The 12,237-nt window shown below is 36.6% G+C and overlaps 2 protein-coding genes across 5 annotated transcripts in view; one reads left to right on the top strand and one right to left on the bottom strand.

Moving 5' to 3' along the window:
• Window positions 1–12,237, top strand: part of LOC127846488 (uncharacterized) — a 496,240-nt gene that overhangs the window by 207,135 nt on the left and 276,868 nt on the right. The window lies entirely within an intron of this gene.
• The window catches only part of LOC127846486 (A disintegrin and metalloproteinase with thrombospondin motifs 18-like), a 146,893-nt gene that overhangs the window by 19,799 nt on the left and 114,857 nt on the right, over window positions 1–12,237 (bottom strand). For both annotated transcript variants that reach the window (XM_052377758.1, XM_052377757.1), the window contains exons 9-17: window positions 11,592–11,729; window positions 10,010–10,163; window positions 9,436–9,531; window positions 8,842–8,990; window positions 5,640–5,815; window positions 3,983–4,113; window positions 2,982–3,105; window positions 2,487–2,731; window positions 1,770–1,911 (exon numbers count right to left, since the gene is read on the bottom strand). In XM_052377758.1, the coding sequence (XP_052233718.1) occupies window positions 1,770–1,911; window positions 2,487–2,731; window positions 2,982–3,105; window positions 3,983–4,113; window positions 5,640–5,815; window positions 8,842–8,990; window positions 9,436–9,531; window positions 10,010–10,163; window positions 11,592–11,729 (1,355 nt within the window). The remainder of the gene's footprint in view (window positions 1–1,769; window positions 1,912–2,486; window positions 2,732–2,981; window positions 3,106–3,982; window positions 4,114–5,639; window positions 5,816–8,841; window positions 8,991–9,435; window positions 9,532–10,009; window positions 10,164–11,591; window positions 11,730–12,237) is intronic.

Genomic DNA, 12,237 nt, shown 5'->3' with positions numbered 1-12,237 from the left:
AGTTTCATGAAAAAATATTAAGAACTTAAAAAGTTATCGAGGGATCCAGAAAACCACCATTTTCGGCAGTATTTCTAGTCTATTTGTTGCCATAGCAACCAGAATTTTTGACGCAGGAACAAAATGAAATGACGTGCATAATGTCCATATTGCCATCTATCTATGTTTCAAGTTTCATGAAAAAATATTAAGAACTTTAAAAGTTATCGCAGGATCCAGAAAAGTGTGACAGACTGACGGACAGACGGACGCACAGAGCGAAAACCATAAGTCCCCTCCGGTGAAACTGGTAGGGGACAATAAAAAACATGCTTTAATTAATTTATATATGTGTATGTTACACATAATTTTTCCAAAATGTTTGATATGTTTTTTTATGCTTAAGACCTATAACTAGTATATGAAAAAAAAAATACGAAAAAAAACAAACACAAAGAAGCTGAATTCCAATCAAGCATTATAGGAATAATACATGTTTTCGAGGGCATGATTATCTGCGGGCGCTCGAAAAATCCATTCCTGCCCGAGTGCGCAGCACGAGGGCAGGAACGGATTTCGAGAGCCCCCGCAGATGATCATGTCCGAGAAAATGTGTATTTTCGCTATTATTGCATAAACAAATCACACATACCAAAATAATGTTAAATAACAATGTTAACAATATGTTTTGTTCATTCGACATCGACAAAATAATTCGATTATTTCAATACAGTTCAAGGTTGTGTTTTACATATGCCTCACTCGGTCATCATCCGACATGACGAGACTTTATCTTCGGATAGGCAGTTTTCGATTTAAAATGTGTTTAAACAGTGGATTAATGCAAAGTTGAAATACAGCCGCGCAAAGTAAGAAATGAGGAATTATTTTGGAATTTACAGCAGGAACGTTGAAGGTACATAAACACTTACATTTACAGCATAGTCTTTTGAAAGTGTTGAGTAAATAACCTTAACTTCATTGACGTTGCCAATAAAATAAAGCTGTTGTCAAGAGAGTGCAGATGTTATAACTTGAAAAGTGGATTGAATATTCATAATCCCTGCATGAATGAGGAAACTGGTGCTTATTCAGTTCCCCATTTATGCTTGGAAAGTCGTCGAAGGCTGGAGAAGGGAAGTAACTGCGCGTGGACAAGATTACGGATATGAAAAACACCCTCCTTTTGCCAGGTTTTTGCACCCTGCTAGAGGGCATTATAGATAGTGCAATAATATCTGTTTTAACATAGTTCAACAAAGTTTCAGTGAAAAAAAGAGAAAATTCATAATAGCACAAAAGGGATACATTTTCATGTCCCATCATTATGAACAATTATGATTTACCCTTTCCAGCTCAGAAGCCAAGTGAAGATGGATCTATGCAATCAGCATAAAACCAGAACAGCCTGCAAGTAACTCTGTCTGTTCAGGTTTTATGCTCATTGCTGCTCATAACTTTTTTAGGGTTGGTAATGAAGCCTTTTGAACTTGAATATAGAAAGAAAGGTCTTAAATTTAATTTGATTTTCAATAGGACTAAAAAAAACTCAAAATGCATATCTTAAGTGGGAAAGGTTAATTAACCCATTTATGACTAGGGTATAGAAAAAAGGCCTTAGCAAACAGCGTAGACCCATATGAGACGCCACATGATTCGGCGTCTCATCAGGGTCTGCGCTGTTTGCTTGAAGGAATTTCTGTAAGAAATATTCTAAATATAGAAATAAATATACTAGACATCTCTAATGTTGGAAATAAATTGACCAATTTAGAAGATTTATTTCATACCTCCAGCACAGGCTTCTGAGCACGAGGACACAGACAGGCTCCAGGTGTAGTTGTCCTGCGTAGGCTGGATCAAGCCTGCGTCTGGGGTCTTCGGGAGTGTGTACTCGTACTGGATGCCTGGGTTGTTGTCCTGCACAAGGATCTGGGAGGGGCATACGAAAAGTAAGTATATCATGTAAAGCGTAGCGTAATAACTTTAGACATTTGCAAATTCTTAACTAAGTAATCTTATAAATTAGTTAAAGAAAATTAATTGATGATACTATTGTGAGTTTTTAAAGTATTTAATTTTGATAAATTATCTTTGTCAGAAAAGTGACAAGTGATTATAACCACAGGAAAAGAAAAAAAATCCTCTTAGTGAAATGGTAGTTCTTTAGTCATTTCAAAAACACTGAATAAAACAAAGAGTTTTCAGCATTGCAGGCAATACAGGTGTCCACCCTAAACTCTTTCCCACTCAAAAGTAAAGCAAAAATGGCTATGTGCAAACAGAATAAAACCTGTAACTTGTTGTCTGTTCAGGTTTCATGCTGTTTGCTGCTCATCAGTACCTAAGGGTTGGAAAATGAAGCCTTTAAAACTTGAATCTAGTAAGAAAAGTCTTTCATTAAATATAACTTTGTTATGGACTTCAAATGCCTTATAATACGTTAGTGGTAAAGGGTTAAAACCCACCAACTTCAAGTATGTTTTTTCACATGACAAAAGCCCTACCTCTAAAACGAGTTCCTCTTCTAAAGGTCCCTCTGCTTCCAGTGTCTCTGGTTCATTGTACGGCCGGTTGTACTGGAACTTGGCACCTCCTAGGGAGTAGCTACCGGGCCAGGCCACACGTTGATGCCCGTTTAGGAAGTACTGGCCAAATATGTTCCGCACCGCAAGGTAGTTGGATGAGAGGGCCTTCTCCCGAATGCGAATCGATCGGGCAGACTTTGGGAGGATTGTGACTGGGAAGTAGGCTGAAATAATAAGAATGTTATTTTTAAATATGTAATGCAGTTCATGTTAACTTTAACATAAATGTTGAAAGAGTCAAATGTCACAAAAAGAATAAGCACAAGAATTCATTTTTTTTAATTCAGTGTAACCTTTGGTTTAACATACTGCAGCGCTATATATATAGTGATCAATCTAATGTAGAATAACCTACTTCAAATACAAGAATACTGAAGTGTGACTTTCAGTTTAATGTATTGCAATATAACCTACTGTTAAGTTTTGGCTGTTCCATGTACTCCCCTTGAATGAGACGGCAGGTGGAATTATCGCCATTACAAACACCACACATGTCTGTGGTCTGCGTTGAGCCAACAATCCAGTCACACCCTACAGACTGCACAAAAAAAAAAAAAAAGAACGGTTACATTATCAGAAGTTAGAGGTCTTTTTCACTTCCACCAAACGAATAAATGTTTGTTTTAAGGTTTCTTGTGTTGTTTTGAGAATTATCAGTAATAATTGGTATTCACTGTTTCAACCAGTGAAGAATAACACCAAAAATAACAGTTAATTTTTTAAAAATAATTTTCACTGTTCCAGTTCCACTGTAGTTTCCTTGCTCTTGTTCTTACATTTGAGCTGTGCTCTGTAAAAAGGGGGTTTAATGCATGTGCATAAAGTGTTGTCCCACATTAGCATGTCTGAAAAGCCTAATCAGGAACAACACTGTCAACTTAACCCTTTGTATGCTGGGAAATTTGTCGTCTGCTAAAATGCCGTCTGCTGAATTTCTTAAATAAGCATTTTCTTTGACTTTTATTTCAAAGAATACTATTAGAATAGCAAACAGTTTGGATCCTGATGAGACACCACGTTCTGTGGCGTCTCATCTGGATCCAAACTGTTTGCAAAGGCCTTCAAAATTCAGTTCCAGCACTGAAAGAGTTAAACTGGATTTTTACTTAGAAGAGTCTCTTTAAACTAAAAATACAAGCGAAGTGTCGTCTCTGATTTGCCTGTGCAGACTGGTTAATCAGGGATGACACTTTATGCACCTGCATTAAACCCCTTTTCACAGATCACCACTCATTTACCGGTATACTAAAAATGAAACTTAGCATTAAATATGCAAACTCAAAATGACATCATTGTTTTGCTTACACCACATAATAATTAACATGCATTTTAACATTTAAGACCGTCTTTCCCTATAATATAACCTATATTAACTAGTTTCCAATGACTGCCATTATGGCCACCTGTATTCTCACCATGCACTCGCCCTGCACGCAGATCTTGTTGTCTTCTGCCCCGCACTGCATGCCATCTGTGGCCGTGTGTTTGATGGTGAACACGTAATTTGAGGTGTCTGCTACACAGAACAGCTTGCAGGGCTCAGTCACTGGAAAAAAGGATAAAACGATTGGGCACATTTGTAGTACCTTTAAAACTCTAATGAAATTAAAGACATATTTATACTAGATTCAAGTTTAATGTTTCCATTTCACCCCTTGAGTAATGTGGAAATAGTTTGCTCCACTCAACAAACTGAGTGACTTCAATATAAGGACTGTATTTAATGCTTTCCTGTGGTTTAAAAAGAAATATCAGCGAATTAAAACTGTAAATTCACTGCTTTAAACAGTGGAAATAAACAGTGACAGTTATAACTGTTATACTGTGAAATGACCTCTTTTTCATAACGTTATGACATCATTATACCCGGACAAATACAAAAATAATCATTTATAAGCATAAAAACGAAAAATTGTTGCATTTAGTAGAATATCAATTTTAATTCACTCGTGATCATAGAAAAAAATTCAGTTGTGGCTGTGCCACTTGAGAAATATCATTTTCTATGATCACTCTTGAATTCAAATCAATATTCCACCAAATCCAACAAATATCCTCTATTTATATAGGATCTGGCACGAGTTGTCATATCATACCATATTTTATTAAACGAGTTCAGGAATTTTGTTAGTAAGAGAGCTTTTGGCGAGCTTACTAACGAATTTCCTGGACGAGTTTAATAAAATATGGTATGATATGACAACGAGTGTCAGATCTTTTTTATCACATGCTTTTAAATGAGCAAATTAAATAAATATTTACACAAACATAATGATAAATCTCGAATATTGTTTACATTTCCTGACGTCATTTGGAATGCCTCGGCTTTAACAAAGCAAAATAACAAAATGCGATTGGTCAATAAAAGAAAACTAAGCCAATGAAAACGCTAAAAAATGTTGTATTACCCATGTGTAATATAAAAAAATAAAATGTAATGGTTGTAATACATTGAAAACAGGGTATAGCATGTGATAAAACTTCATTTGCAGCTGAAGAACAAACTTGCAACTTTAGCAACGCTATTGTAAAGTGTTTTCTTTAATTAAATGCAAAGACCTTCATTGAACGGTATATTACTATCATTGTGTCGTTTCTGTGGTTTGCTTGAACTGGATTTTTTTTAGATGAGACATCCTTTAAAGGAAAAATTCCATAAAAGCAAAAAGTGTCATCCCTGATTAGCCTGTGCAGAGTGCACATGTTAACCTGGGATTACATTTAAGGAATATGCCATAAAACTAGCTGTTCACTATCCTTACCATCATAATGGCTTCCACTGCAGTTACCAGACGTTTGTAGGCATATAGCCCTTTCCCCCATAAGAAGCAAAGTGAAAATGGTTTTTGCAACAAACAAAAAACCAGAACAGCCTAACTCGCAGTCTGTTCAGGTTTAATGCTGTTTGCTTATCATCAGTATCTAAGGGTTGGAAATGAAGCTTTGAAATCTTGAATCTAGTAAGAAAGGTCTTGAATTAAATTAAACTTTCTAATGGATGACATAAGCGTAAAAATACATATCTAAGTGGTAAAGAATAAACCACTAACAACTTTTTTAAAAGGATTTTACCATCATTGACACGTTTCTGGGGTTTCCATTGCAGGTACCAGCCTCTGAACGGCTGTTTGTTGTAGGTGGCGCACTGCACGGCGTGGAAGTCCTCGCTGTCAGTCGGGCACTCATGGACGTTGCACATCTTGTACACCTTGTCCTCCCCCTCGCAGGCTCGCCCACCATACTGCGGCCTGACAGACACGTTTAGTGAGTTAAGTGTCGTCCCTCATTTGTCAGTGCAGAATGCACAGGCTAATAAGAGATGACACTTTTGGCCTTGACTGGATTTTTGTTAAGAAGCCATTAAAGCATAAAGCGCTGTCCTAGATTAAACTGTACAAACTGCACAGGTTTATCTGGAAAGACACTTGAAGCACAAGCATTAAGCCCAGTTTTCCCAGAGCAACTTCTTCTTTCATTTGCAGGCTCGACCACTGTACTGCTGCCTCACAGACAAGTGCACCGTGCAAATTTGGATGTTGCTTGCAATTATCAGCATCTGGCTTTAGAAAATAGCGTCTTACAGGCTTAAGACAAGTGCACCGTGCATAATTCTGTACACAATTTTGCTTGCATTTGAGCCCCACACTTGGAAACAGGCTTAACACTTTGCATGCTGGGAAATTTGTCGTCTGCTAAAATGTCTTCTGCTGAATTTCTAAAATTAGCATATTCTTTGATTTTTTTAAAAAGAGCACAATCAGAATAGCAAACAGTTTGGATCCTGATGAGACGCCACGTTCTGTGGCGTCTCATCTGGATCCAAACTGTTTGCAAAGGCCTTTAGAATTCGGTTCCCACACTGAAAGGGTTAATGCATGTGTGTAAAGTGTTCCCAGATTAACCCGTGCAGTCAACAAAGGTTGATCAGAGACAACACTCTGCCTATACTGGATTTTTTGCAAACAACAGACTTCTTTTTTTTTTAAAGCCATTAAAGCGGAAAGTTTTGTCCCTGATAAGCCTGTGCTGACTCCGCAGGCTAATCTGGGATAAGAATGTAAGCACGTGCATAAGGTCATGTTTTCCCAAGAAAAGTCTCATTTATAAGCATCTGGCATTAGAAAATAGAGCGGCTTTGAGACTTGAGACAGTTGCAGGATGCAAAACAGTGGGAAAAGCATCCACTGTTGCGTTCACAAGCGTCAGGAAAAACTGTTTGATTGTTTTGTTGTATCTTGTTATGTGGCATTCAAAATAATGAAAATTGTAGGTATTTCTGCTTCTCTTCCAAAAGTATGATAATAATAACCCAAATGTGATCTGAAATATTAAATAATGTTTTTGTGTATTAAATGTTGACATAAAATAAAATGGTGTGCATGTTTTGTTGAATTTACTGCTATCTTTAAAAGTGCTGTAATGTATTTTTATCTAGCAATATGACTGGAAGACACAGCATCCTTAAAATATTCATGTACAATAAGGGATTAATTTAATATTTTGCAAATTACAGGTAAATGATGCTACCAAACGAAAGCTCCCAGTTTGATCATTCACCAAAAATTGAAAGGTTTACACTAAAAGGTCTTTATTAACTCCAAATTAAGGATCAATTTGCCAAATATCAAAAAGTAATACTCTCATTCTTAACACATTGCAACAACACTCTTTATTTTGCAGCTATATAGAGAATACTAGGTCGGTGCCGAATAAAGCAAAGTATATTTTGCGAGGCTTAGAAAATCTGAACCACGAGCCTTGGCGAGTGGTTCAGATTTTTGTGCCGAGCAAAATAAACTTTGCTTTATTCGGCACCGACCTAGTATTCGATTTATCCCATCAATTTTCTTAGTCGTAAAATATTTCTTTAAAAATAGAATAGGAAAATCAAACTACACGGAAAATCCCAAAGTTATTTTAAGCAAACATTGTTTCATTATTTTAATCGTGCCGAGCCTAATACATTACAAAAAGATCAGTAACTAACCTGTTTTTCTGTTTATCATACCTCTACGTCCACAATTTTTAAGAAATAATGAAAAAAAAAACCACACTAAACAACTGCAGCTTTAGCGTGAAAGAACATGCATTGTGTCGTATGACGTGTTAATAATGACATCACGAGTTCGCGCACTTAATATTTGTAAATAATGTTTTTCTGCTTTTTGAGTTGTATTATGTGTTAAAAATATATTACATCTTGGTATCAAATTGTTTGTTTTGTTGAATCTGATTCGATTTTACTAAAAATGATTACTTTATAGTTGATTCTTAGTAATATGACCATTCTCCGCCGCGTGTGACAGCTATATTTCAGCACTGCCGAAATAGAGGAAAATTTATTCCAGTGGTTTATTTCGACAATGCACGTCTGATTATGGGATAAAAAGTGGTTTTAAATTCTATTGACTTTGAATGATGGCTGGTGGTCAATTCCAATACAATGAGCCACTTATTCTCTTGAGAGGTTGCCATGGTGTAGTGGACATGGTGTACCAACTGCTGATGCGTTCTTTAGATCTCCCTCAAAGACTAATTATTTAAACATTTTGCAAACTACAGGTAAATGATGTGCAGCTACCAAACTAAAGCTCCCAGTTTGATCCCCACTTTATAAGTGCTCTAATGATCCCCCTCCCCTCAGGATACCAAATACTAATTTTTCCCAGTCTTAACCCTTTTAGTGCGGGAACCGAATTTTGAAGACAGAACGTGGCGTCTCATCTTGATCCAAACTGTTTGCTATTCTGATAGTATATTTTGAAAAAAAATCGAAGAAATGCTAATTGTAGAAATTCAGCAGACGACATTTTAGAAGACGATAAATTTCCCAGCATGCAAAGGGTTAATAAACCTTTAATAAACCTTTGGATCAGATGCAATTGACCAAAACTTAAAAGCTCTTCAATAATGCCAAATAATTGATCAATTTGCCAAATTCACCTAAATAATACTCTCATTCTCAACACATAGCTACAACACTCTTTATTTTGCAGCTATAAAGTGGTATCGATTGACTTTGAAAGATGGCTGGTGGTCAATTGCCTGACAATGAGCCACTTATTCTCGTGAGAGGTTGCCGTGGCGTGGTGCACATGGTGTCCCAACTGCGGAAGCATTCTTTAGATCTCCCCCAAAAGACACCAAGTACTGCTTCTAATCAGCAAATTGATTTTATAACGTTTAAATAAGAGTTTGTCTTTTGATTCAATGAAGCTAAAATAAATAGATTCAATCTAATAAGACAACAAGTCACATATTTTCGTACACTTACAGTGGTCTGGAGCACTCCCTGTCCCGTGTTATAACTCCTCCCCCGCAGGTTCTGGAACACTCCGACCACTCGGACCATGTTGACCACTCACCATGGATCGGTCTGGGACCATCGTTACCATAGTCAACACATTTACCCATGCGGCACCACTGTTTGAACATCACAGAAAAATGTACATTGAATGCAATAAAATGGTGTTAATTATTTAAAAACTTTTTTTCTATTTAATATTTGTTTTCTTCCTAAAAATGACACTGACTTAAAATATGTACATTTTTCTAACAAATAATTCTTTACAACATGTTTGTTATCTTGACCCATTGAATTGTCCCCATAAAAGAAACCCTAAGTGCCCAATATTTATATTGTATTCTTCATTATCATTATTGCTTATTTAATAAATACGGCTGTTCTGATGGGATTTGCATATGAGATAACTGAAAATGGACAACTCTTCAAATTGTTATGTTACAGGTGTGATAAAAAATTGCCATAAATGAGCAAGCAAATAAGATAACTGGCTATGAATTATAATGTTAGATCTATTTATCTACACAATCATTGGTTATTTATCTAAACTGCCATCATGGGCACCTTTCCCTCTCCACAAGAAGTTCCCTCCGCAGCTGGCAGGAACTTGGTCTCACACCTTTTGTTGCCTCGGTAACACCAGAGCGCCTTGCAGATATCCTATATATTCGAAAAAGAATGTATTTTTAGTCAGAATTTAGTTCATCACAACTGATAAAATCTATGAATAGTAAGTAACATAGTGGTTAATAAATATAGACAATTATGCTAGAAAAGGTGTTCTGTTTCATGTGAGTTGATTATGTGAAGTCGTATCACATGAGAGTTAAAAGGGTAATATGTAACAAATTTTAAATTAAAACAAGATATGTGTTTGTCAGAAACACTATGTCCCTTTCTGCGCCGCTTTGAAGTTATATATTTGACATTTGACCTTGAAGGATGACCTTGGCCTTTCACCACTCAAAATGTGCAGCTCCATGAGATACACATGCATGCCAAATATGAAGTTGCTATCTTCAATATTGCAAAAGTTATGGCAAAATGTTAAAGTTGGAGCAAACAAACACACAAACCAACCAACCAACCAACAGACAGGACAAAATCAATCAATTGTTTAATAATAATAGCAGGCTACCTTTCCAAAGTCATACGTGCAGTGGCGAGCCTTGTTTCCAAACTGCCATTTGCACTGGATGTCCGCATTGTACAGTTCTCCCGGAAGCTTGTCTGGGAACTTCAGCTCAGCTACTTGCCGTGGTTCATCATCCAGACAGTCTGACTGTGGCGTGCTGTGGAAATATAGTGCATTGTAACCTGTATTTCAGTCATTTGTCATTCAGTTATCTCTGTAATTATCCAGTATAAAGAGTCTTGTTTGAGTTCTCCTATTTTTTATTGATACAAGAGTTCAAGGTTATTTAAATATAATAATGAAATATATTTCAATTAACTCTTTCCCCTTTAAGAAGCAAAGTGATAATGGCTTTTGCAACCAGCATAAAACCAGAACAGCCTGCGAATAACTGGCAGTCTGTTCAGGGTTTATTCTGTTTTGTGCTCATCAGTACCTGAGGGTTGGAAATGAAGCCTTTAAAACTCTAATGTAGTAAGAAAGGTCTTTAATTAAATTTACTTGTCTAAGAGACCACACATGCGTCAAAATATGTATCTAAGTGATACAGGGTTAAATGGTAAACAAGAGCACCGCATAACGGGTGCCACGCTCGGCTGAGAAAGCTTGTCAGACAATTTTTATATATATTTTTTTTAGAGGTCACAGTGACCTTGACCTTTGACGTAGTGACCCAAAATGGGTGTGGCGTGTAGAACTCATCAAGGTGCATCTACATATGAAGTTTCAAAGTTGTAGGTGGAAGCACTTTGATTTTAGAGGCAATGTTAAGGTTTTTGTTAGTTTTATATTAGAGGTCACAGTGACCTTGACATTTGACCTAGTGATAAAAAAATGGGTGTGGCATGTAGAACTCATCAAGGTGCAACTACATATGAAGTTTCAAAGTTGTAGGTGGAAGCACATTGATCTTAGAGCCTATGTTAAAGTTTGATATTAGAGGTCACAGTGACCTTGACCTTTGACCCAAAAATAGGTGTGGCTTGTAGAACTCATCAAGGTGCATCTTCATATGAAGTTTCAAAGTTGTAGGTGGAAGCACTTTGATTTTAGAGCCAATGTTAAGGTTTTTGTTAGTTTTATATTAGAGGTCACAGTGACCTTGAAATTTGACCTAGTGATCAAAAAATGGGTGTGGCATGTAGAACTCATCAAGGTGCAACTACATATGAAGTTTCAAAGTTGTAGGTGGAAGCACATTGATCTTAGAGCCTATGTAAAAGTTTGATATTAGAGGTCACAGTGACCTTGACCTTTGACCCAAAAATAGGTGTGGCTTGTAGAACTCATCAAGGTGCATCTTCATATGAAGTTTCAAAGTTGTAGGTGGAAGCACTTTGATATTAGAGCCAATGTTAAGGTTTTAGCATGATGCCTACGGCGGACGGGGACGAGCTGGCTATGACAATAGCTCGGGTTTTCTCCGAAAACCGCCTCGCTAAAAATTTCTTAAGAATATATCATGCTGCATACCAACTTTCAGAGATCATTTTTAACAAAACAGTTCCTTTTAATAGTATGAAACATAAAATGTACCATATAACACGCAAAATATTTCAAAATTATGCGTTATTCCAATACTCACTTAAGAAACCTCATGAGGTAGGCCTTGCTGCAGACGGACCAATGAAACTGGCCATCCTTGCCCATCAGGGTGGGGGACATGATTTTGCCTGCAGACTCCGTACAGTAGTTTCCCTCCCCATCGTGGAACATGCCAAAGCTGCAACAGACAGGATTCGTTTCAAAATAATAAAGGGATCAGAAGGGTCATCTCAAAATTATAAAGGGATCAAACGGGGATGGTCTCATGAAGAGGTTGGTCTTAAGCCCTGCTAGGAATCTTAATGGAACCAGTATCACATGCATTAATATTGGCTTCCCTATATAAGCTCGCCATGATACAAACCCATAAGAAACTGCCTTGTAAATGTTTGCTGACAATGTGGATGTCTTAAAATTATTAACGTTGAATATCTCAAAATTATAAACTGGATTCCTAAAAAAAATATCAATCAGGGTTGCCCAAATGTTATAAAGTGTCAAGTTATAAATAAATAACAAACAAAGGTATTAGCAACATAATTATTATTATTTTTTATAAGCTTGTATCAATGTTATGCATGATCTTTGTCTAAAAATAATGAACAAGATTACCTTTGATTGGGGGCTGTCTCAAAGTTATGAGGATGAGTTGTTTTTAACCCATTTATGCCAATCGTCCAGAAAAA

The sequence above is a fragment of the Dreissena polymorpha genome, chromosome 9, assembly GCF_020536995.1.
Source record: "Dreissena polymorpha isolate Duluth1 chromosome 9, UMN_Dpol_1.0, whole genome shotgun sequence".
NCBI classification, from domain to species: domain Eukaryota; kingdom Metazoa; phylum Mollusca; class Bivalvia; order Myida; family Dreissenidae; genus Dreissena; species Dreissena polymorpha.
This window is presented reverse-complemented; position numbering and strand designations above follow the sequence as displayed.